The sequence below is a fragment of the Echeneis naucrates genome, chromosome 21, assembly GCF_900963305.1.
Source record: "Echeneis naucrates chromosome 21, fEcheNa1.1, whole genome shotgun sequence".
In the NCBI taxonomy this organism is placed as follows: Eukaryota; Metazoa; Chordata; class Actinopteri; order Carangiformes; family Echeneidae; genus Echeneis; species Echeneis naucrates.
Genome location: NC_042531.1, coordinates 9,207,195 through 9,230,937, shown reverse-complemented (window position 1 = coordinate 9,230,937; position 23,743 = coordinate 9,207,195). Strand labels below are relative to the sequence as shown.

Below are 23,743 nucleotides of genomic sequence, written 5' to 3'. Positions count from 1 at the left end.
AGGAATTGGTTCTTGAGAGTTTGGTTTTGTTTTTGTTCTTTCTATAATTATGTTTCTCAAAAACAGGATAAAATGATAAAGACCTTCACGCCCTGACTCGAGCTGGACCTCATGTCTGCAGCTCCTACACCTACGTCTCTACAGCTGTCCCCTCAGTGATATTTAGGTGGCATTCGGCCCTTACTGCTTCTATATCACGTTTCCTCAGTCAATCCCAGCAGCTGCAGCAGAAATGAATTTTTATTGTACGTTTATTTGTGTTTTTCACATTTTGCTATTTTGGAAAATGATTTTCCATTCATTTTAAAACTGTGGGAAGGTAAAAGATTTTGGCAGTTATAAATTCAGTCAGTTAGTGGGTTGACTCTGATTTGGTCCAACCATCTCCTTTAATAATGACTTCTTTTTGCCAGAAACATCCATCACAGTCTTAGTGGCCATAAAAGCAACTTATATGTTCACATAAGGTCTGGCAGACATTAGTCATTCAGTTGCCAGATCTTCTGTGCAGAAATAGATTAACTAGTAACTGGACTTTGTCACATTGTTTCTCGTCTTTTGGATTACTGATTACTTCTTTATTATTTTTTATGTTAATATGATACCTGGCCTTATTTTTAGACTTAAACATGGATTCAAAAAAAGGAGCATCTCAAATACTGCTTACCACAATTTAATGACTAACTGCCAGGTTACGCTTCCTTGACTGTTTCACTCTCAGACAACTGTGTCTGTCCCTTGCCAGTCGAGATGAAGGCGAGATATCCTGTCTGTAAATCATCACAGTGAAACACATGTCCACAGTGTAATTTGTTTTCCCTTGGGGCGATTTTATTTTCTCATCTTTTTCTTGAATCGGCCAAAAGACAGTATACGTATCTTAACTCACCGAATGTCAGGCTTGCAGATTTTGGCTTTTCTAAGCGGCCTAGCTGGGCTTGGCGCCACTATTGCTGCTGCAGTGTCCAATGAATGGAGGGTCACCAGTCGGGCATCCTCAGTCATCACAGCGACCTGGGTGCTCCAGGGTCTGTGGAACAACTGTGCTGGAAATGCCATTGGAGCTCTGCACTGCCGACCGCATCATACAATCTTTCAACTGGAAGGTAAGCTCAGAGGGTCGCAACTGACACAACAACTGCACCGTCTTTGTGCTCCCACACACCTGTACGACGCAGTTGTTCATAACATTCATAGTCAAATATTCAAATATATATATTATATATTCTTTATGAAGTGTTCCTAATGGGTAAAAATGCAGTAGTATGTGTTTACCACTGAAGAAACAAGTGTAGAACATTGGTTTTAAAAGTGGGTTCCAATATTGTATCATGATTATGTTGCCGATGTCTTTCAAAATTCCTATTACTACTTAGAAAATTGATAGAAACATATTTTCCCAGAGCACAAGCAATCTTGTAATAGCTTTAATATGTCACGTCTTTATAATGACCACTGATTTTTAGGTGACGAGGTTTGTTTGCCAAGAAATCCTATTTAGTTCATTTCACAGTTCTTGAATTGTCGTTGCCTTAAAAAGTAATACAATAATTAATACAACAACACATCATGTTCAGGGTTACATGGTGTGTGTCTTTTCTCGTAGAAATAAAAAAAAACACCTGATCAAGTTACACCTGTTTTTGTCGTGTCATTATCATTTTGCTATGACCAGATATTCTGACAGCTAAATTATAGATCCGGACCAGAAAAAAAAGAAGGAAATATTCATTTCAAACTCCACATTGTGGTTCACACGTTAACTGCACGTGTATGTGTAATCTGCGCATGTGTATGTGTAACCTTTTGTCAGAAATGTCAAACTAGGTGTCTGAGTCACAGAAGCTTCTGTCAAGGGCAAGTACACAAAGACATTTAGGCAGGAGAAAGTTACACCAACTGAAAGGTCAACACCAAAACAAATTACTGATTTCGTGAAACCCTCTGCATTCTAGATATTGTCCTTACAGTATTTACTCAACAAATTAAGGAATTTCACTCATTGTTGGTAATATTCCCATTGATACTGTTTATCCACCTAGCTTTACTAGTGGTGCTGCTGTTTTGTTGTTGTCTGCCTTGTTTGTATCTTTTTCACCTTTTACTTGTTCATTTGCTGAAAATTTTCTGAGTTCAATAGTTCAATATTTTTCAATATGTCATTGCAGGGCATAAAATCACACTGGAAATCTTCGTTATAAGACATGAAATCTCATTCAATCTGTATGCAGTAAACACGGACTCATGCTATTTAAGATTCTCAACTCCATCTGATGGTGGCAGAAGTGAGATGGCAGAGATTTAATCTGTAACCACCAGATGGGGCTCTAGTAATGCTAGTAATGCTTTTAGGAATTGTTCTTTTCTGTGAGTACATTTTCACATCCTGCCATGCAGCAGGGCAGTGTGCTTGTTCTAACAGGTGAGACACTGTGCTGTTAATATATGGCATTAACCAATCATTAAGTGGCTTTTCATCGTAGATGCCAGCACAAGGTGACGGGGAGGTGGTGGCACATTCACTGTACTTCCTCCGATATCAAATGTTAGTTTTTCATCTGTGGTTCATCATGTCAAACACAGACAATGACTGACCGTCCCTTGTTGAAAGTGTTGAACTCGTAGTTTAGCTGCGCCTGCGAAATGAATAATTTATTACACCTCTGACTGTTGAACCCATATGTGCATTCAGTTTTAACAAGTTTTCAATACAGTCTTTGAATATACTTTTTTGTTTAACTTATAAATCAATTATTTAAGTATTGTTCATTAACTAACTAACCACAGTGCAAATACTGTATGGCTGGTCAAAAATATTGCATACCTGCAGATGCTTTAATGTGAAATTTTTTCCCTGACATCATCGGGAACTTTCAGACGCGTCGGTCGCTGTCATCTCCCCCTGTGAGTCACAGTGACGTGTGTGGGGCGAGGGGGCCGGAGAACACAATAATAGACCACTGGTCACTCCTCCCTGCAGAATCTAAGTCCACAACACATTAACTATCAATCACAGCCTATCCATTGAACCTACTAGTGCAGAGTCAAGCTAACATTTTCAAGAAGCCTTTACAAGCCGGTAAACCTCTAATAAACAGTTGGGTGCCACCAAATTTACTGGCAGCCTCAGTTGTGTGGACGACTCCTCTGTGCAGTATGAGCAGCATGCTTCGGGAGATCTTGGCCTTCGTGTTAAGCACCTCGGGGTGGGTGCTTGTGTCTTCCACCTTGCCGACGGACTACTGGAAGGTGTCGTCACTTGACGGGACAGTCATCACCACAGCCACTTACTGGTCCAACCTGTGGAAAACTTGTGTCACTGATTCAACAGGAGTCTCCAACTGCAAGGACTTTCCCTCCATGCTGGCATTGGATGGTCAGCTCTTTTTCCAATCTTGTGTCATGTTTGGCTGTCCCTTCTTTGACTGCCTTAGCTTTGTATTGTTTTCAAAAGGTGTAGGTCAGTCATATTGAGTATTTGTTATGTGTGATGCTCAGTTCAAGGGCACCTGCTAATAACTGTTTTGCAGCTGATTCTCCTTCACTTTTTCTATCTTGAAATTTTGCTCGAAAATTCAAGTTGAAGTTCATTGTGAACCAGGACAAACAGATACTCTAAAGTCTAATTCAAGTCTCAAAGGGACAGCTCATTTCCACCAGATATGTCAATGTTTAGCCTTAGTTCCTGGAGCCTGAAAGCTATAAAGGAGATTTACTGGGACCCTCGGGCTATTTCTACTATGGCTGACTAGTTTCAGGAGTTAACGTCCAAGGTAATATTTGCCTCAAAACCACGTCTGAATGGCACATTTCATACCAAGGCGGTCACCACACACGCCGAAGCACTTAAAAATAATAATGGATACTAGTGACAAATTGTATTTCTTGCTTGATGTGTAAATTGGTCAAAAGATCAATGACTCATTGACCTTGCAATGTGCAGTTTATAAAAGGAAGGCAAAAGCACAGAACAGAAGCACAGCACAGAAGAAAAAGAAAAAAAAATCCTGACCTGTGTTTTATGTTCACAGGTTACATCCAAGCATGCAGGGGACTGATGATTTCAGCCATTTGTCTGGGCTTTTTTGGCTGCATATTTGCCCTAGTTGGGATGAAATGCACAAAAATTGGAGGAAATGACAAAAACAAAGCAAGGATCGCCTGCTTCGCTGGTGTCACTTTCATTCTCAGTGGTAAGTGTAGGGGCCTTCTCAAATTATTTGTGAAATTGCATTACATAGCGATTGCATAATTTATTTATTTATTTTTATTTTTTGGTTGTTCCTATCAGGCCTCTCCTCATTATCAGCGTGTTCCCTTTATGCGCATCGGATAACATCAGAGTTTTTTGACCCGATGTTTGTTGCACAGAAGTAAGCCCCATGTGACTGTACAGGCATAATCTTTGCAAATGTTTAAATGTGACAAAAACAATGGATTTGCATTGCTGCAATTGTTCTTTGTTACTAGGTACGAACTGGGTGCTGCTCTCTTTATCGGCTGGGCAGGTTCGATCCTCTGTGTCCTTGGGGGAATCATGCTCTGTTTCTCCATAGCAGATTCTTATACCAAAAGGTGTGTGAGCAAAACATACTGTATTCGCATTATACAGAAAGTCTGTGTTTTAAATAACCTGCTGTGGGCTTGAATTTTCACATCGGTATTGGATTTGTACGGATGGATCCCTGTTCCCTGTTTCCACAGCCGCAGTCAGGCAAGCTATATCTACAAAGGTGCTGCCTCGCATTCTCATATCTCCTCCTACCCGAGAGGGCAGGCGAAGTCTGTAAACCAGAGGCCGCCTCCAGAATACAGCAACTCCTCCAGGATTCAACACTTTGATAAGAATGTATATGTTTGAGTGATGTGAATATATAACACTAGTGACTCCTAAAAGGTGTGTAAAGTCTAAAAGATACAGTGTGTGAAACTTGGTGTGTGCGTGTGTGTGTGTGTTTTTTTTTTTTCCTCAGTGGGATTTAAGTTTAAAATATTTATCCAGGTGTGTACTTCCTTAAAATCAGGGAATGTATATTTTCTTTACCAGACACCGCAAAACTGCACTTACATGTTACACACATTACTGTGCATTGAATATCATAATATAATTTTAAAAAGATTTTTTTTTTTTTTTGATAATGAAACAGTAAAAATTCTGAAGATTTGGTCCAAATTGTGTTTTTGCCATGTAATTTTTGCACTTGTATCTATTTCAGAAAACAAAGATTGTCATATTTTGTAAGATGTTTGCTTTGCTGGTTGCATCCTTAACTGGAAGTCACCCACGCATGCTGTTAATCTGTAATGACAATATTTAAAATGCTGTCGAACACAGGTTTTGTTTTTTTTGTTTTTTTAACATGATGTAACCATTAACTTTGATTTTGTAATAATCTGGGGAAAGTGTATGGAATGATAGACGGTCTCTTACTGTCTTAATTAAAATAAACGAGCCTGAATCAGTCTTATTATGTCAGCTGATGATGTCACACCAGTTCCTGTCTGCAGGAAGGCAAAGATCTTACAGCATTTTCTCTGAAAAAGCTCATTCAACTCGCAGTTTAGTCTCTTTTCTTGGGAATTTTTGCAAGAGTACAGTGTTTTAGCCCCAGAAGCAAGTAAATATGATATTGCTAAATGTTGAATTGCAAACTGAACGTGAACCCGATACGGTAGCTAGAATGGGTATGAAGTTGCTGGAGCAGGATGCACACTCCACAGTGTGTACGGTAAACACGGTGACACAATGGGTCAGAGCCCACATCAACACGAACAGCACACAGCTCACACCGTCAGAGCTCAGTGCCTGCTGCCTGGTTTTAAATCCAAAAAGTGTCTTGTGCTGTAAAGTTGTCTGTTTTGAATTTTTTTTACCCAAGTCAGCGGACACCATCAACTTCAGACATGAATAAGCGTCTGATTCAAATACTCGGCTTCTTGACTTCATCATTAGGATGGACGTTTGTGCTGTGCACCATGGCCATGGACTACTGGAGGATCACCCAGCTAGGAGGACAAGGAGGCTCCTTCATCATTAGGGTGGCCTGGTACTGGTCCAACCTGTGGAAGGACTGTTTCACTGATTCCACTGCTGTCACTAACTGTAGAGACTTCCCCGTGCTCTGGAGTGTCACTCGTAAGTGCTTCAAAGGCTGTAGAGCTTTTGCAAACACATTTTTTATTGTTACGACAAATGAAAAGAGAGATTTTACAATTTCTATTTAGCATATACAGAATGGAACGGCCATGGATATGTGTTTGCCGTGATAACAAAAACACTTAAAGGAAGACGATTGATAAAGGTAATACCATAAATATGGTCTGACAGTGACGAGTCAAATTTAAATGAACTATATTGCCCTGTTTATTTGGATATACCTGGTGGATCTCCCACTACAGGATCACATGGTCTCCTGTGAGCTCTAGCTTTTGCTTACCGATGCTAGTCAAGTTTAGGTGTATAATTTAACGTGCTTAGATGCTAATTAGGAATTAGCTGGTCTTACATATGAGTCCCCTCTAAATATGTTACCATCGGCCTCTATCTGACACTACTTTTATATTTTCTCTTGCAGTTTTTTTAGATCTTGATTAAATGCGATTCCTTTTTTTTTTGAATCGGTAGTTTATAACTCTTTCTTTCATTGTAAGAAATTCACTTCAGGCAGTCGCACTTGGTTTGTTTTATAAACCCATAAACGCCCTCAACATTAAGTGGATGCTGGCATTCTACCGAGAAGATTGTTCTAATTTATTATGTCCACTTTCAATACATTTTATGGGAATAGGACGGATGATAAACACTTCATGTTTAGGTTTTCTGGAGCAATCTGTAGGAATGACAGTGAGTTTAAACAAACCATAACAGTAGTAGTAACAGTTCTCTCTCTCTATCTGGGAAATTTTGTAGTTGTTATTTATCACCCGTCTGTTTAAAATGACTGTGTTTGTTGTACAGTGTGCCCACATGACTACTTTCAGTTTATGTAGCTAATATAAAAACCTTTGGGCATCTTTTAAAATGGATAACTCTTACAGCGTGTCAAACTGCCCCCGAAACGGACCTTTTTCTCCTGATATCTGTTTCAGCTTTCGTCCAGGGAGTGCGAGGGTTGCTAATGTGCGGGTTAACTCTGGGATTCTTTGGTGTGGTGCTTTGCTTTCTTGGGATGGAGTGCACTTATATTGGCGGAGCTGATAAAACCAAGGACAAAATGCTTTTCGCTGGCGCTGTGTTTCATGTGGTTGGTGGTGAGTACAAAACATACGTACGAGTTGTTGGTCTCCGTAGATGACAAAAATGTTTTGCCCTCATATCTCGGTATCAACCAAACTTCTGCACGCAGGAGTGTCAGATATTTCGGCCTACTGCTTATACATCAACAGGGTCGCCAGAACAACCTTTGCTCCCAGTATAGGGCCAGGAGTCCTACGGTAGAGTTTGTCTTTTTACATTTATATAAAATACTGTAAACCATTTATCTGAAATTGTAGAAATGTCCACTATTCATGCAACAATGGGACATAGAACACAATGCGGTGTGGATACAGTTTTAATTATATTTTGTCTTACATCCAAACAATTTCAGGTATGACCTTGGACCTCCCATATTTCTTGGATTGGTGGGATGTTTTTTAATCCTGGTGGGGGCTATGTTTTACGCAGTGACAGTATACAGAGTGATCTTCCCTGAAAGGTATCCAAATTATCTATCTTCCTCCTTTTTCTCTTTGATTACCAAGACCAAGCTCCTTTATTCACTTTGTTATTGTTTTGGTCTTGCAGTAAAGTGATATATGCCTACGGGGACGGCACATACATGAGCCCTGGAACCAGAGGACAAACGTACGCTGGATACTACGGACAGTATGGTTCCTATCTAGGCTCAGGACGATCCAGCAGCTCCAAGATCTCAAAGCTTTCACAGACGACACCAACAAAAATGTCAGAAAGAGATGCATTTGTGTAGTATCTAAAGCCAATTTTCACATACTGTAGATGAAATTATCTTCAGCCTTCTTTGTAGAACATTATGTACAAAATTATTTTTTGTTTATGTGCTCAGACTTTTTACATTTGGTTTTTTGAAAAAAACTGCCGTTATATATATACTTTGGTTAGTTATTCATTTCATTGTGATCATATATTGCAACTGGGAACACTAATATAATGTCTATAAATTGATATGTCATAAAAAAAATAACTACAATGATTGGTTGTCTTTCTAGTTATTTTCTTCAGTGTATTACAACATATTACTGATGAGAGTATAATGATTTTACACCAGTATATCATTGTTTTTACAAAAATCTAAGTTAATTATTCCTTTATATGTTTATTGAAGTGCCACCATTTTTATTTTACATTTTTCAAATTACTTTGCCTTGCTCATGTTTTTAGAAAGCAATACACATCTGACATAAGACCGGGCACACAAACCTGAAACAATGCTGGCAGGCTTTTGGGTACCGACAACAAATACATCAGCAAAGTGACCTTCCCAAACCAAGGCAAAACATGTGATGGTGTTGACAAACCCCGTTCACCCTCTTGTGTGCGGGCGTCTGTTCCTGTGTGTGTGTGTGTGTTTCCATCTGCGTGCAGCAGCTGAGGATGGACTTTCTGGCAGACAGCTCCAGACACACAGGTGTTCCAGTTTGTGATAAGGAGCTTGCCTTGTGCCTCTGATCTGCCTTTCCTCTGTTTAGTGATTCAAACTCAGGGTAAAAATGGGCTACAGGACTGTAGTGATGTACATGGAGATTGGCTGCTTTGTGGTCTGCGTGTCTGGATGGATCTTGGTCTGTTCCACGATGCCAACAGAGATCTGGACCTGGTCTGAAGTCGACAGCATAGTCCTGACTACATCAAACTACTTCTCCAACTTGTGGAAGGATTGTATTTCAGATTCAACCGGAGTATCTGACTGCAAAGGAATTCCATCAATGCTTGCACTCAACTGTAAGTAAAATGTATTTCATTACAAGGCAGATGATTTTGGGACTTTTATTTGCAAATAAGAGTCTGTGCTGGGCTGATTGTTGGTTCTCATACTGTTGGACAGGGGACATTCATATGTGTCGAGCTCTCATCATCATCTCCATCATCTTGGCTTTCTTTGGATCAATTCTAGTATTAGTAGGAATGAAATGTACCAAGATTGGGGGATCAGAAATGGCTAATGCAAGAGTTACTTTTGCTGGGGGGATGAACTACCTAATCGGAGGTAAGATGTTACGCAGAGAGTTATTTGAAGGCACTTTGAGAGGCTCTGTGTGATTATTCTTTAATAAATGTATATATTGCTTCAGGGATGTGTTCCATGGTTGCTTTCTCCTACTATGGAAACAAAATTAGAGCAGAATTTCAAGACCCAAACTTCAGAGCTCAGAAGTATGTACAATCGATGATAAATGTAACAACCTAACCTTTTTACTGCATCTGATTCAATTCAAACTATTCTGTGTTGCATTGTACCTTGATGAATTATTCTTACATTCATTGCCAGGTTTGAAATAGGCGTTGGTGTCTTTATCGGCTGGGGAGGATCCACCTTACTTGTTGTTGGTGGCCTTATTTACAGTATCTTTGCAGGGAGGGAAGGTTGCCAATCCAGGTAAACTGTTACAACTGAGGCAGTGTCTGTTTGTTGCTGTTATCCTTTATGCCAAATGATAACCATCCATTTCTTGAATTTTGGATTGCACAGCCAAGAACGCTTTCCTGTCTACCGGTTTCCTGATGGCTACGCTGTTGTCCCAGCACCAAAGAGCATCATTTCAAAGAGCATCTTTTCTGCACCTCGATCTGGTATTAGTGACACCAGAAAATCCAGGAACAGCAGCAGAACAAGTGACACCAGTGACAGCAGTGGCAGCAGTGGCAGCAGTGGCAGCAGTGGCAGCAGCATTTCTGCGGTCCCCAGCATCGCCCAGACAACAGCATCGAATAATTACGTGTGACTTATTGTCAGATATAAGATACAATTATTTGCTGTGTTTTTCAAAAAACTTACTCTTACTATACTCTTGGAGTATTTTAATTGTATATATTCCTACTCAGCCGCCATTTTAGAAAAAGCACGGACAGTAATATTGCTGATAACTACAACACCAGGACTGCATCAGTGCGAAACAGGCTAAGAAAACTGCTCACAATAACACATTATATCATATTTTCCAACTGTAGTGTCATACTAAATGTCTATAGGAATAAAGTTCAATTTTCTACTATGCGTGTTTCCTTTTAGGTAAATTTCTACTGAATGTTTGATATGTCATCCCAGTGGACTATTCCCATTTAATGTCCTGTTGACTGCAGCGAATGTTATTATTTTGTGTTCGCACGATCTTAACAGTGTGCGTTATAAATAATTTGTCTAGAAGCGAAAACTGTCAAAAAATAAAAACGAAACTTTGATATTGATTCCCTGACACACAACATATGATACACAGCAGGCACCTTAAAGCTGTTAACATACCTACCATATCTTCTTCTTCTTCCTCTCTCACCAACCACAACAGTCTAAAAGTCCAATGCTACGAAAATGCGCCAAGATTAAAATGCTCAAACAGCGAGGAACATGATTTTCTATCTATCGCCAACCTTTGTGGTCTGAATTTAATTTAGTAGTTTAATGTGAGGTTATATCCCAGACGAGCCTGCGCTGTGAAAGTTTCTTTATTGCTCCGTTTTAATTAACATTCCGACGTTACTCGCTATTTTCGCACTTTGGTTCCGGGTTATAATTTCCTCGCGATGTTCGATTTAATACTAATTTAAAATACATGCAGGTTAATAATAATTACTTTGTTTGTGTGTTTGGGTGTTTTTCACTTTTATTTTATTTAATTTTTATTTTTATTTTTATTTTTATTTTTATTTTTATTTCTGTGGAGCCGCACCTGTCACCTCTTTTCCCACCAATTCAAAGGATGTGTCCTCGATCTTCGTGATGCTGAATGAAATATCAGGTCCAACCCCAGAGGAAAATCCTAATGCCAGAGGAAGTGAGTTGAGGCTTGTTTTAAAAGAGTTTTAAATCCTGCCTCCTTTTGACCCCTTCACTATGAAAACCAATGCTGAGGGGTTGGAGACTGCATGTTTCCACTAACCCTCTACAGAGGATGAACCAGGACGTTGTGGGATAGGACTATATATAACTGTATACAGATAGCCAAGCAAATAAAAATAAAATCAAATAAGATATAATTCTCCTCTTTTTGTGAGGACATTCTCTAATAATGCATTACACAAATAAATGAACCTTAAACGAACAATGTTTTTTCAAATTGCAAATGTTGCGTTTGGCAGCAGTTTGTCATCCAAATTAGCTCATGGCAAGACACACACACACACACACACACACACACACACACACACACACACACACACACACACACACACACACATTATTGCTGCCGTGGCTCCACTCTGTTGAACCAGCATGAGTGGGCGTGGCTTCCCAGCCCATCGACCAATCAGAGCCGCCCACGACCTGCAGGCTGAGGAAGAGGAGCAATATGCTGATCAACACTCAACTCATGAGTCTGAGCAGAGTGAAGACAAACATTAGTTAAAAAAAAAAAAATATATATATATATATATATATATAAAATAACGTAGTCTGAAGACCTTACGAGGAAAGAAAATACATTAAATTTAACTATGGTTTCGATTGACCATGTAGCTCACAGAGTACTGACTTACATCCCATATGTTCTTGTGTTGATTGACATGAGGTATGAAGGTAAGAAGCTAACAAGTTTTTCTACTTTAATTTTACGGGACAAACGGAGATAGGTGATAAGTAACGTTGGCAGCACTTTGACCAGGAGTGACCGGGCAGCTTTTTTTTTTTTTTAATAAGCTGAATTTAGGCTGTCATCGCTGATATCAGTCAGCTCAAATCCACCTCAGTGCAGGCTAACGGGAAAGCTAGCTAGCTGCTAACTGCTTGTCAGTGAAAGCGAGGAGTTTGTTTTCCGGCACAGCTCAACAAAAAACACATGACCGCTTTCTTCGGGCCAGTATTGTTGTGCGGAAATGTCCTCGGTGTTGTGTGTTATGTGTGTTACGTGTGTGTTTCAGGGGTGAAATGTGGCAAGGATGGCAGCGTGGACAATCATATGGAGATGGGGAAGAAGCTGCTGGCTGCCGGTCAGCTGGCCGATGCCCTCTCTCATTTCCATGCTGTCGTAGGTAAATGCCAGAAACATGTCGTTTTTGGGGGTGTGTGTGTGTGTGTGTGTGTGTGTGTGTTAACAAGTGCAAATCAAAACTTTTGCAGCCATGTTTTTATGTTCTTTTGCCAGACGGAGATCCCAAGAACTACATGGCCTACTACAGAAGAGCAACTGTGTTTCTAGCTATGGGAAAGTCAAAGTCTGCACTGCCAGATTTGAGCAGGGTCATTGAGCTCAAACCGGACTTCACCTCAGTGAGTTTCCGCTGTTTCACATCGGCCGGGTTGAAATCTTTTGCATATGCTTATATCACGGTGCATCTGCAGCACAGATGCACACACAGAGTCCGCCATAATAGGAGGTAGCTGCTATGTGCGTGCATATGTTTTCCATCATGCACTTTTTGTCGTTGGCTGCAGTGACAGCTACGATGGGAAGCTGGTAAGTTATGTCAGCTGTGTTGATAAGAGTCTGAACAAGTCTCTTCACTCTTGACAGGCAAGGCTGCAGAGAGGAAATCTCCTTCTCAAGCAGGGAAGGCTTGATGAAGCTGAGAGTGACTTCAAGAAGGTGGTAAGTACAGTAAGGGAGTATCCAGTTCAAGCTTTGCAGCAGCAAGACTAAGTAGTGTTCATTATTTTTGTTAGACAAGAATTAGAGATCACCAGGAGGTGTCAGTGTTGATCAGTGGCCTGCTGTTGTGGGGACTCGACACTTTAGCATAGAACATCCATTTCTCTGGTTTCTGTTATGGCTGAAAACAGGAGGATTCAACATATTAGCGTCCACGTTGTCATGAAGAATATTTCTATAACTGAGCGCACTTGATTTATCACACTACAATGTGCAGTTGTACTACAAGGCTGACAATGTGAGTAATTTAATTTGGGATTGGATTCAATAACATTCTTTGAAATCAAGCAGCAACAATGTTCAGTGATATTATGTTAAACATGCACCCTGCACCCATAAACCTCCCTACATAAAAAATAACAATTACTTTGTCAGTGAGCTCTCTTTTGGGCCTCAGGGATCAGTTAGAGGCAATTGTTAAGGATTAAGTCAGGAACTCGCTAATGCATCTTCTAAAACAATTGGACTGAACACAAATGCTCTTGTTATAGCTTCGATTAATTAGTATTCTACATTTAAAGCTGCTGTATTCTCAGGTGAGATTATCATGCAGGTGGATAAAAAGTGCCTCCTCTGTCAGATAATGCCACAGTTTGCTCGGGGCATATGGCTGACCTGCTGCCACCCTACCTCTCGTCTCCCACAGGCCTTTTCTGATCATTAGCGCTTTTACTTTTCACTCCCTTATATCAAAGAAAATTAGCCTCTGATTGACTTCCCTATTTGTAGCAGTTGGTCCTCCATTTCCTTTTGCAGGCTTTAATATGAGGGCTAAAGTGACATGGAGCACTTTGTTTGAGACTGATAAAGTTTAAAGTCACAGACTAAAGCAGGAAGTTTCACAGTTGCAATCAGCTCTAATACAGCTTCCGCTTCAAAAGAGTATTGAGTTAGAAGTCCCAGCAAAAGCCTTCTGTGCATACCCCATTTTACATGGACAACATTCTGCTGGTATGATGTCAATGTATCTGGTCAGAGGGGCATGCTGTCCTGCTGCTTCAGCAGTCCACAATAATGCATCAAAGTTATACATTACACTCTTTCCTAAGCAGAACTTCAAAGGTAGCCAGGGCTGCTTGTGAAGGTTGGTTCTTTTGCTGAGGTTGCTTTTGTAAATATGATGACCTCTATGATGAGGATAATTATGATGTAACAGGTGTAAGGAATTTTAAGTACTGCTGTGATAGGTGTTGCTTCCAGAAGGCAAAGTTGGCACTAAAATACTCGAGAGTAAGACCTCACATCATGCTTGGATATTAAACATACATCTATTTATCATATATCTGCCTTGAGTTTAATTTTGTCGTTCATTGCCCTCCTCCAGCTGAAGTCCAACCCCAATGACAAAGAAGAGAAAGAGGCCAAAAGTCAGCTCACAAAATCTGATGAAATCCAGCGGCTGGTGGCTCAAGCACAGAGCAGCTTCAGCAGCCAGGATTATATGACAGCTGCTGCACAGCTCGACACGGTGATTGAAGTAAGAGACCTACCTGTCTTGTCAGCATTGCCTAATTTTCCTGCCAGCATAACATTGTCTGTGTTATCATTACTGCATAACGTGTACAGAGCGATTGTGTATTCAAAGTGTCACTGTCCACCTGTGACAGACTTGCGTTTGGGACGTGACTTCTCGTGAGATGAGAGCCGAGTGTTTTATCCAAATGGGAGAGATGGGGAAGGCCATCAGCGACCTTAAAGCTGCATCCAAGTTAAAGAATGACAATACCCAGGCTTTCTATAAACTCAGCACCATCTACTATAACCTTGGAGACCATGAGATGTCCCTCAAGTAAGACCTACTCAATTTCACCAAAAATTATTCAAAAAATAAATGATTTGGGGTCAGTAAAAGAGCTTTCTAGCATAATATGCACAAACGTGTATGGATATTTTACCACCTTCCACGTGATCAATATTTATGTATAATTTATATTGATCTACAAAACCAACCCAACACTATTGTAAAAGTACAGCTGCACAACCAATTAAAAATGGAATATCATTACAGTTGGATATTTTTGTCAATTACATTTTTCAGTGAAATTTTTATTAGCATTTTTCTTAAGTGGAACCAAAGACATGAGGACACACACGAACACCTAGAAACTACATTAGCAAAAGAGAAGCAACATTAACAAATTTTACTCTCAGCAACACCTCTGTGTGATACAACAGGATATTTGTTAGACAGCAACACAAATTATAGCTTCCAATATAACCACAAAGTTGCAATCAGAACAGCTTGAGCTTCACCGAGTGTTCATCAAATATTGTTACTGCTTGACTGTTGTGGGTCCTTGTTATTTTTGTCCGCTCTCTGCGAGTTGGCAATAAAGCACATACAGTAAACCAGTCAACACAGAAAACACACACTTTTACATTCTTCCTCTTCTGCAGTGAAGTGCGGGAATGCCTGAAGCTGGATCCTGATCACAAGCAGTGTTACAGCCATTACAAGCAGGTCAAGAAGCTCAACAAACAGATCCAGTCTGCAGAGGAACTCATCCAAGAGCAGAGGTAGGGGTGCGTGTAAATGTGTGTGTGTTTGTGTTATTGTGCTTCTGTGTAAATATACAATAATATCCCCACTGAATACCAGGGATTGCATCATCTGCGACTGCTTCCTTATCCTTAAGCACACTCGACTTTCTGCTCGTCAAAACAGGCGTGCAAATCCCATCTTAACATGAATGGATGTCGAATCATATTTGACATACACAAGATATCATATTCAGAAGACTAAACCTTGAGAATAACAGCAGCCTGATGGTTGTGGCTGCAATTATCTGTGTTACATTCTGCTGTTTCGCCCCAGTGTCGTTGAAACACCCACCCACTTTTTACTCATTTAGGTACGAAGAAGCAGTGAACAAATACGAGGCAGTGATGAAGACGGAGCCCAGAGTGCAGCATTTCGCTCTCCTAGCCAAGGAGCGCATCTGCCACGCACTCACACAGGTAAGACTCCTTAGCTATAGCCACAAGATGGATTATCTCACTCTGGGCTTTTATTACTTAATGTAGCTATATTTTTCTTTCATTACGAACAGGGCCAGCAGGCCAGCAGGGCCATCTCAGTGTGCAGTGAAGTCCTTCAGTCAGACCCGGAGAATGTGAACGTGCTGAAGAACAGAGCTGAGGCCTACGTCCAAGACGAACAGTATGAGGAAGGTAGGCCTGTCAAATGTAATTTATTTTTTAAATTCAATTTAGTCGCGTCAGTCCATAAAATTTCCACAATCAGAAGCACATACACACTTCATTGTGTCAGTGAGGGTCTCGGTGTTGGATAGACAATTTTTTTTTTTTTTTTTGAGACCTCATAGTGATGTTTTTGTGATGAGAGCAAAGCATCTGCACAACTTGGCCTCTCCCATTTATTATTAAAATGGATTGTACCTCCACAGAATTTAAAATGGACAGCTCTTGACTTTGGCTTTAAATCAACTATATATTTATCGCTGAGGTTTTGCCTAATACGGCTCTTGTGCCGGCCTAGATTGTACTGAAAGATGGCTGTAACATTCTTCACCTATATGTTTATCTGTATATATCTCTCTGGCTGATGTTATGGCAGGAGCTTAACACAGGGGGTCCTTGTAACACTTCCAGGGAAACACAGTGAATCAAAGTGAAAACGACAATGGTGCATCATTCAATTCTGTCCCATTTAATCACATTTAACACACTTGTTCAGTTCATCACCAAACTCTTATGAATTTGAATAAGCACGATAAAGACCATATACAGATAAATCCGTCAATAGTTTCCATGTCTAATTCGGCTAAAGCCCATGACCACAACGTCTGAAAACTGAAAAAAGAACATTGTGCCACGTCATTTAGAATTAGTTGTGAAGTGCAGTGTGTCAGAGATAAATACAGCTTGCAACATGTAGCGCTGCACTACTGTCTAAAATTACACAGTAAAGACTGTCTCCATGACGCTGTGGTGGCAGGGGCAGAAACAACAGACTGCATTACCTGTCGTCAAAACCGAAGAAAGTCCAGTGATGGCAGATGGTGAAACCCCCAGGAATAGTCTGCCTCCCGGCCAGTGCTTTCCCTGTCACCTCATGTTCTGCCACCGCTGTGCAAACAAGCAATCGATAATTTTGTCAGAATCTCCTGCCTACATTTTACATTTATTTGCCAATTAAATTTGTTATTTAATGTAAACTGTCCATCTCAACCCGTGTTCGTATAAAAACTGCCAGTAGAATATTCAAACCCAGGATGAGCAGCTCTGTCCATCACAAACCCTCTTGGAAGCTCTCATATATTCGACTCTGTGGGTTTCCATGAGACCAGCCAGAAATGCTGGCTTTAATACGGGATAAGATGTAAATCCAATACAAACAATTTCCAAATAGACTCCAAGACATCAAGTTTAAATTTGGCAGACGTGTGGAAAGAATGAGTAACAGAATATTTAAAGGGCAAAATGCTAAAGGTGTAATGCAATAGTGTAAAGAGAAGGAGTCACTTGAAACTTTGCAGAACACAAGAAAAAAAAAAAAAAAACCCTGCAGACACTCACTTTAATAGGGCAGGGTAGATGTCAGCTGATTCCGGCTGTGAATGATAAGACAATGCAGCAGAGTCCCAACACTCCTGTTGATTTGCGCAGCATAAAGAACAAAAAAAGGGGAAGTATTGATTGAAAGCCTACCAGTGTCGTGCACTGAAGAATGGAGATTTTTTTTTTCTTTTTCAATTTTGTGCAACTATATGTCTAATAATAATGTAAAAAAAAAAAAGCGAGCTGATAGCAGATTTTTAATAAAACCAGCTTGTGGGATCATAGAAAAGATTACATGCGTGCGCTTGAAATAATTAGAGTGACAAAAAGATCAGAAAACAGGAGCGGCGTGCTGCTGACCTGTTCAAAACAACTAAACGTGCTCGGCACGCTGCTGGATTGCCTGTGACATTTCCCCTGCTATGCCTCTCCTCCCATTGTGGCGCAAGTAACCAAAATAGCAAACTGGCACAGGAGTAGAAAGAACCACAGCACTGTGGGTCAGTGCAACAAAAACCCTCTATTGTCTGAGGAGTTAGACCACGTGAGCATCTCTTTTAAAGAAGAAAATAAGTGATACAACTATTTATAAAATCCTTAAAAGCCAGAGCTGAGCACTTAAGATGCACTTGAGGTTGTGCTGTTGTTATTTAGTTTAATCTCAGATAAAAGCTCACAGAAGTGTCAAATGCACGCACACACACAAAGACACACAAAGAAAATGTACCTATAAAAGTAGGAAAGGAGTTGTTTTAAAGCTCCGTGTCACTTCATTTATTTCACATAATTGATTCATAAGGGTCCCATTTACAGACCAGACCCTGAAAAGGTGGCTCTCAACTTATTTGAAACGAGGGCAAACCAACACACACTCGCACGCAAAGAAGTCCAATTAATCCCACGACTCCCACCACCAGCCCTCCAGGAAGGTAATAACATCCTTCACCAAGACGCCATCAGCCCTGCAACACAACAGATACTGGCTGAGCACGAACACACGGGCAGGTGGGGAGGCCAGACCTTGTGTGGGCTTTTAAGTTGTCAGAACCCATGGGTGTTAAATTCACCTGGGTGCACCTCACAGGGTAAACAAGCCTTAAAGCACCCTAACACACACGCTCAAACAGCCCGGAGCCTCTGCAACATGAGCCGAATACAACGGAGCTGCTAAATGAATAAAAGGCTTTTCAGGACCAAAGTAGAAGTTCAGACATTTCGCTGATGGTAAACTATGGCTACGAACACGAGTATTATTTTCTCATCTTGGATTGATTCAGTAAAGCTTTCGATCATGACTGCTGATTGTTTTAAGTAGTGCATCCAGCAATTCAATCCAGATGAGCACAGCTGTGACAGGAGTCTCTGAGAGTCTCAGCAGGGAGTTATCTGCTGATTCTTGTGGGATTTTTTTTGGGGTGGTGGCTTCTTTGTGTGTGTGTGTGTGTGTTGTTGGTGTGTGTGTGTGTGTGTGCGTGTGTGCGCGCAGAGACTCAGACGAAGAATTCGAGTGTTATTCCTCAAACGTATTTTATTCCGTGTTGATGGTAGCCACAAGGTTTTCGAATGAATACTGTAATTCTGTCACTCACTTCCCAGCGGCTGTGTTTTATGTGTGCGCAATACCAATGCTATCCTGCATCTTTATTTTTCCAGCTATTAAGGACTACGAGACCGCTGCCAAACACAGTGAGAACGACCGTCAGATCAAAGAAGGCCTGGAGAGAGCTCAGCGACTTCTCAAACAGTCTCAGAAGAGGGACTACTATAAGATCCTGGGGGTGAAGAGGTGGGCACTGATCATGGGATTTTTTTTTATGTTTGTTCCAGAATTTCATAGATTCTCCAGGGGACATCTAAGGTGAGCGGGGTATAATGCAGGTGTTCAGAGAGATAGAAACTAGTTTTGCCCTCATCTTCAATAAGAGGCTCCTGTCTCAGAACCCTAGCTAGCACTTCTTTATGTAGATCCGGCACTTAAATACTTGCTGCAAGGTCTCCTACTTTACTGAAACTTTACTGAGGTCTCCCATTTTTGAATTTGCTTTCGATAAAAGCATCTGTCCAGAGAGTGAAACGTGAAAGGCTTTCCAGTCAGATTGTGTTTTTTGTGGTCATTCAATGTGTGAAGCCAATTGAAAACCACAAATAAGCTTTGTTACATAAATTTCTTGTGGAAGCATTTTGAGTTCAAAAGCACTACTGTTAGTTTAAGATGGGGATGAAAGCAAACAGAGGCACATGTAGTTATAAAAAGTAACCGTTTATCACAGAGGAAGTCCTGAACACTTCCCTGACAGAGTATTATTAGGGGTAGCTTACATGGAAAAGCTGTTCTTATCTTCAGTCAATGTACTAATAATACTCTCCCCACGATCACAGAACGGCCCAGAAAAAGGAGATTATAAAAGCCTACAGGAAACTGGCACAACAGTGGCATCCGGACAACTTCCAGGATCCAGAGGAAAAGAAGAAGGCTGAAAAGAAATTTATAGACATTGCCCAGGCCAAAGAGGTTCTCACTGACCCAGGTAAGAAGTCTGGAGTGCAGAGAAAGTTGTTAGTGCCGGTCTCCCAGTAAATGTCAGACCTCTGAGGAGGCTTTGTTCTGGGCATCATGAGTGTGTAATGGTTGTATTGGCTCATAGACCGACGCTGTGCCTTAACCAAACTGATGTCACATATCTACCACTTCTGCATCTTTACTGACATGCTCAATGTGCATGTGTTCTAGAGATGAGAACCAAGTTTGACCACGGGGAGGACCCCATGGACCCAGAGAGCCAGCAGAGTCACCATCAGCACTTTCACGGAGGCTTCCACGGCTTCCAGGGTTTCAATCCATTTGGTTCTGGTCCATTTAGCTTTAAATTCAACTTCAACTGAAGATTCTCATCCACGACTGCTGGAGTGGATTTTTGTATTTTCCTTCCTATTTAAAAGGGAGATCGCATTGTCAGTGTGTACCAGGAAGTGTCCCAGAAAGATGGAGCCAATTGGGACTTTAATTCAGTGACCTTAATTAAAGATGCAGCTTTGTTGAGTAAGACAACTTCAGATTCTGTTGGGGGAAGTACTGTTCCTGTGATAAATATTTGCCATGTGTGAAGCAGCTTTTATCTGACAGGAGCAAACGGTTAATCTTTCATCTTTCCCACATATTGTACACTCTGCAATTCATATCCATTCAAAAGATTCAGTTTGTACATAAGTACAGCACTATTTTTATATGAATGGAATTTTTCTGAAGTGTAAATAAAGAGATATTTATGTATATTAAAATGAGAATATATTGCTGATTGGATGGGTTGGAGAGTAATTTGCTTTTTTTTTTTTTGTGGACTGAATCTATAGTTCCAGAAATGGAAAGTAATAATGGAAGTTCATTACATCCAACCTTTCTTGATTTTCCCTCTAAATGCATTTTCAGGGAGAACAAATTAGAGAATCCCTTCACTTAGATGCATTTTAAACACAAACATCCACCATCAAGAGAAGTGATTCCACCAGAAGCTTTTGTAAAGACATTTTTGTAACAAAGATTTATTTTTCCCACCAGACAGTAATATAAACTTCTCTATTTGACACAGCAGTGAAAGATTGGTGCCTTGAAAGCAGAGTCCCTGCCCCATTTTCCAAACTGCTTTTGGCCTCAGTCAAGCAGCAACACATCTTATTCCTGAGACAAATTACTGGTTCATTGAGGAATTTAAATGTAAAAAAATTAATACACTGAAGCTGAATGTACAATAAGACAAACATGCTGAAATAACTTAGGATTCTAACTATATTCTTCTAATCTACATAAACCATGACCTGTGGTGTGCAAATAAGGATTCTTGGTTCAATAATTTGATGATGATAATAATAATAAACTTAGTTAGCTAAGTCATACTTGGCAGTTCTCTAAGCCACGCCCCCCGTACTAGTTCCTACTGCTGTGCTTGTCCAGCCCCCCATTAATGCATAGGACATATCAACATAAGCTGTGTCATTCAACATTAAAGGATAAAGACAGCAAGCCAGAGATGGTCAATGTCATTCCATTAAAATGAAAAGAACATGATCCATTGTTGGTTCGGCAGGTAGCTGCAGATGTAGTCCAGATAATCTTGTCTAATTAATAATAACTGGTAAAACTGGTAAAAATAAATAGTAAATGATACTTTAAACACTGCCATGGCTGGTTTCAGCAGTTGTGTTATAATTGGACGATGCCTGTTCAAGGGGCGGAGTCCAGAGAACTGTAAATTCAATATTAACTGCTCTTTTAATGCATCGACATAACTTTGGGCATTTTAATCAACATGTAGTGTCATCGTTTCTAAAGTCTAATGGAGAATATGTAAATATATTGGCTTTTTGAAAAAGCTGTACACAAACATCAACACTTAAGAATTAATTTATCAGAAATATGCGTTGTCCATTTGATTGTTAATTCTGCATTATTTATCAGTGCAGTATATTCCAGCTAGTTCTCATCATGTGCACACCAAAAAGAGTGGTTTGACGGAGCCATTGCTCTTTCTGAGTTCACTTCATTTTCTGGTAACCACATATTGACAGGACCTGACTGTAGTCCTGATGGCGAGCCAGGAGATCAACCCCAGCATTTAAAACTTACATCACATGTTGATTTTGTAAGACGTATGGACTGCAGAAGCAGTCGTTGAAAATATGACATCCTTCCCCGGCTGTGTTGCTGTGGATGCAACACTCCATGGCTATGTTTAGAAGGAACTGTCTGTCTTCAAGCTTCACAGGTGGCCTGCGTGCAAAAGGTGCTGCCTCGTTCCATTTCAGCATGGTGCTGGCAGATGCTAAAGTTCATCATGCGGGCTGTCTGCTGTGAGAGGGGAGGGGAAATAGGACAGGACAGGAATTATGAAAATGAGCACAGTGGTAACACAGAAACCAATTTAACCAAAGACAAGGGCTGAGCACAACAAAACACCCAGGCGTTACAAAACGTCTCTGTCCTACAAAAATGTTCAAACACTGAAGGCATGGAGTGTTTTTCTTTATTAACCTTGTTCACTCTGTGAGGGAGTGGGAGTCTGTTTTTCCTTCGGCGGTTCTCCTTTTTCCTCAACCAGTCTCAGCAGATCTTTTAACTCTTTGTCGTATTCAGCCCACTCAGGAACAATCCTTGCTGCAGCCATTAGCTTGGGCTCCTTGGTCTTTGGGTTATTGCACTGTAGCAGGAAATCAGACAAACGCATCAACCATGTCACCCGGGCCACTTTCTCCCAACAAGTCAGATGGTCATTACCAGCACTGTCTGCAGCAGCCATTTGAACCTAATTTGATTTCCAATTCTGTTAAAAGGACGTTCGCCCATGTCTAGTGCCTGAATTACCAAGTACTGTCCTACAGCACAATGAAACAATGCTTCCTATTTCCATCCACTGGAGTCTGCCCACTAATTCTCTAAATTAGTTTAGGAGACTACAGGATTGCTGCTCAGTTGTCTTCTAAATGCCAAGTGCCTCGTAGACATTAGTGGCTGGGAATACATTATGGCTGCCTGCAGTAGCCACACTTCACTATTACAGCCAGTCATGGTATACCAATGTTAATTTCTCTCATGTGGAAACATCGGCACGTTTCCACAGCAAAATAATGATTCAAGTAAATAATGCAGAAAGATTTCACCATGTAAAGAAAGACAATCAGATTTGATGATGAATTATTTAGTGATGCTCAAGCTTACTGATTAGCGTCTCTGCATTACAGTGACAGATGGCTCTTGCTCTGAGACTCACCAGGTCTATAGTCTTTGCTGTGACTTTGGAGACATCATCGCACCAAGTCTCACACCACAGCCACTCCTGAGGAAGAGACTTGATGGCCACCTGGTGGATCATGTTGTTAGGAAGGTCCTAGAAACAAAAAAACAAAATACTTTAGTGTATTAAAATATGATTTATGAACAAAGGTGCTAGCAGAACTAAGTCTCCTTCACATATATACAGAGGTGTTATTGCTAAATAACATACCTGGTCCAGGTTGGACAAACTGTTGGGGTCTTGACTCAAAGCTTGGTACTGGCCCCGTAGTCTGTCCCCTGCTGCAATTTTTCTAAACTTCTTTAAGTCTACTACGTACAAAGCGCTGGTTGAAATATGGGAGAAAAAAGAGGAGACGTAGGATACAGGTCTGAGGAAACAATTTCCTGAAAGAAAAAGCCTGTAGGAGGGACTTCATAATAATAATTAAAAAAATGACTCAATAATGAGATAAATACCCCAGGCACACACAGATAATTGTACTGAACACAGCATATTAATAAACCCCGATGTGTGGGCCATGCAATTTCACTTATCGGTTAATAGATTTAAGTCTGCCAGAGGATATCCCCCATGTTTGATGTTTTCCGTGGGCTCAGTGATATGGATCATCCTTT

General features: G+C 40.5%; 5 protein-coding genes across 10 annotated transcripts in view; 4 read left to right on the top strand and 1 right to left on the bottom strand.

The window, feature by feature from the left end:
• The first annotated feature begins 892 nt into the window (after positions 1-892).
• Positions 893-4,861, top strand: LOC115062054 (claudin-10-like). 3 transcript variants are annotated; one of them, XM_029530671.1, is made up of 5 exons: positions 893-1,106; positions 4,032-4,193; positions 4,292-4,373; positions 4,471-4,575; positions 4,705-4,861. In XM_029530671.1, exons 1-5 carry the CDS (start codon positions 893-895, stop codon positions 4,859-4,861), a joined length of 720 nt encoding a protein of 239 aa, XP_029386531.1. The 3 variants fall into 3 exon arrangements, with proteins under 3 accessions (XP_029386531.1, XP_029386530.1, XP_029386529.1); XM_029530670.1 differs by lacking the exon at positions 893-1,106 and adding an exon at positions 3,157-3,376 and having other exon boundaries at positions 4,711-4,861; XM_029530669.1 differs by lacking the exon at positions 893-1,106 and adding an exon at positions 3,157-3,376.
• Positions 4,862-5,773: 912 nt separating this feature from the next.
• LOC115062208 (claudin-10-like) lies at positions 5,774-8,205 on the top strand. The gene is made up of 5 exons (XM_029530838.1): positions 5,774-6,136; positions 7,090-7,251; positions 7,347-7,434; positions 7,590-7,697; positions 7,787-8,205. The coding sequence occupies exons 1-5, from the start codon at positions 5,905-5,907 to the stop codon at positions 7,968-7,970; spliced, it is 774 nt and encodes a 257-aa protein (XP_029386698.1). The 5' UTR covers positions 5,774-5,904; the 3' UTR covers positions 7,971-8,205.
• A 364-nt stretch (positions 8,206-8,569) lies between these two features.
• Positions 8,570-10,426, top strand: LOC115061991 (claudin-10-like). The gene is made up of 5 exons (XM_029530592.1): positions 8,570-8,962; positions 9,066-9,227; positions 9,313-9,394; positions 9,510-9,617; positions 9,711-10,426. Exons 1-5 carry the CDS (start codon positions 8,731-8,733, stop codon positions 9,961-9,963), a joined length of 837 nt encoding a protein of 278 aa, XP_029386452.1. The 5' UTR covers positions 8,570-8,730; the 3' UTR covers positions 9,964-10,426.
• A 1,242-nt stretch (positions 10,427-11,668) lies between these two features.
• Positions 11,669-20,636, top strand: dnajc3a (DnaJ (Hsp40) homolog, subfamily C, member 3a). Its single transcript, XM_029530564.1, has 12 exons — positions 11,669-11,750; positions 12,092-12,202; positions 12,316-12,440; positions 12,685-12,759; positions 14,144-14,296; positions 14,427-14,608; positions 15,217-15,336; positions 15,672-15,777; positions 15,870-15,990; positions 18,994-19,126; positions 19,720-19,868; positions 20,072-20,636. The coding sequence occupies exons 1-12, from the start codon at positions 11,669-11,671 to the stop codon at positions 20,221-20,223; spliced, it is 1,509 nt and encodes a 502-aa protein (XP_029386424.1). The 3' UTR covers positions 20,224-20,636.
• A 232-nt stretch (positions 20,637-20,868) lies between these two features.
• Positions 20,869-23,743, bottom strand: part of uggt2 (UDP-glucose glycoprotein glucosyltransferase 2) — a 35,372-nt gene continuing 32,497 nt past the window's right edge. For 3 of the 4 annotated variants that reach the window (XM_029530041.1, XM_029530044.1, XM_029530042.1), the window contains exons 37-40: positions 23,337-23,451; positions 23,103-23,219; positions 22,367-22,532; positions 20,869-22,183 (exon numbers count right to left, since the gene is read on the bottom strand). In XM_029530041.1, coding sequence (XP_029385901.1) covers positions 22,158-22,183; positions 22,367-22,532; positions 23,103-23,219; positions 23,337-23,451 — 424 coding nt within the window. In that variant the 3' untranslated portion in view covers positions 20,869-22,157. The remainder of the gene's footprint in view (positions 22,184-22,366; positions 22,533-23,102; positions 23,220-23,336; positions 23,452-23,743) is intronic. The other variant, XM_029530043.1, reaches the window with a different exon arrangement.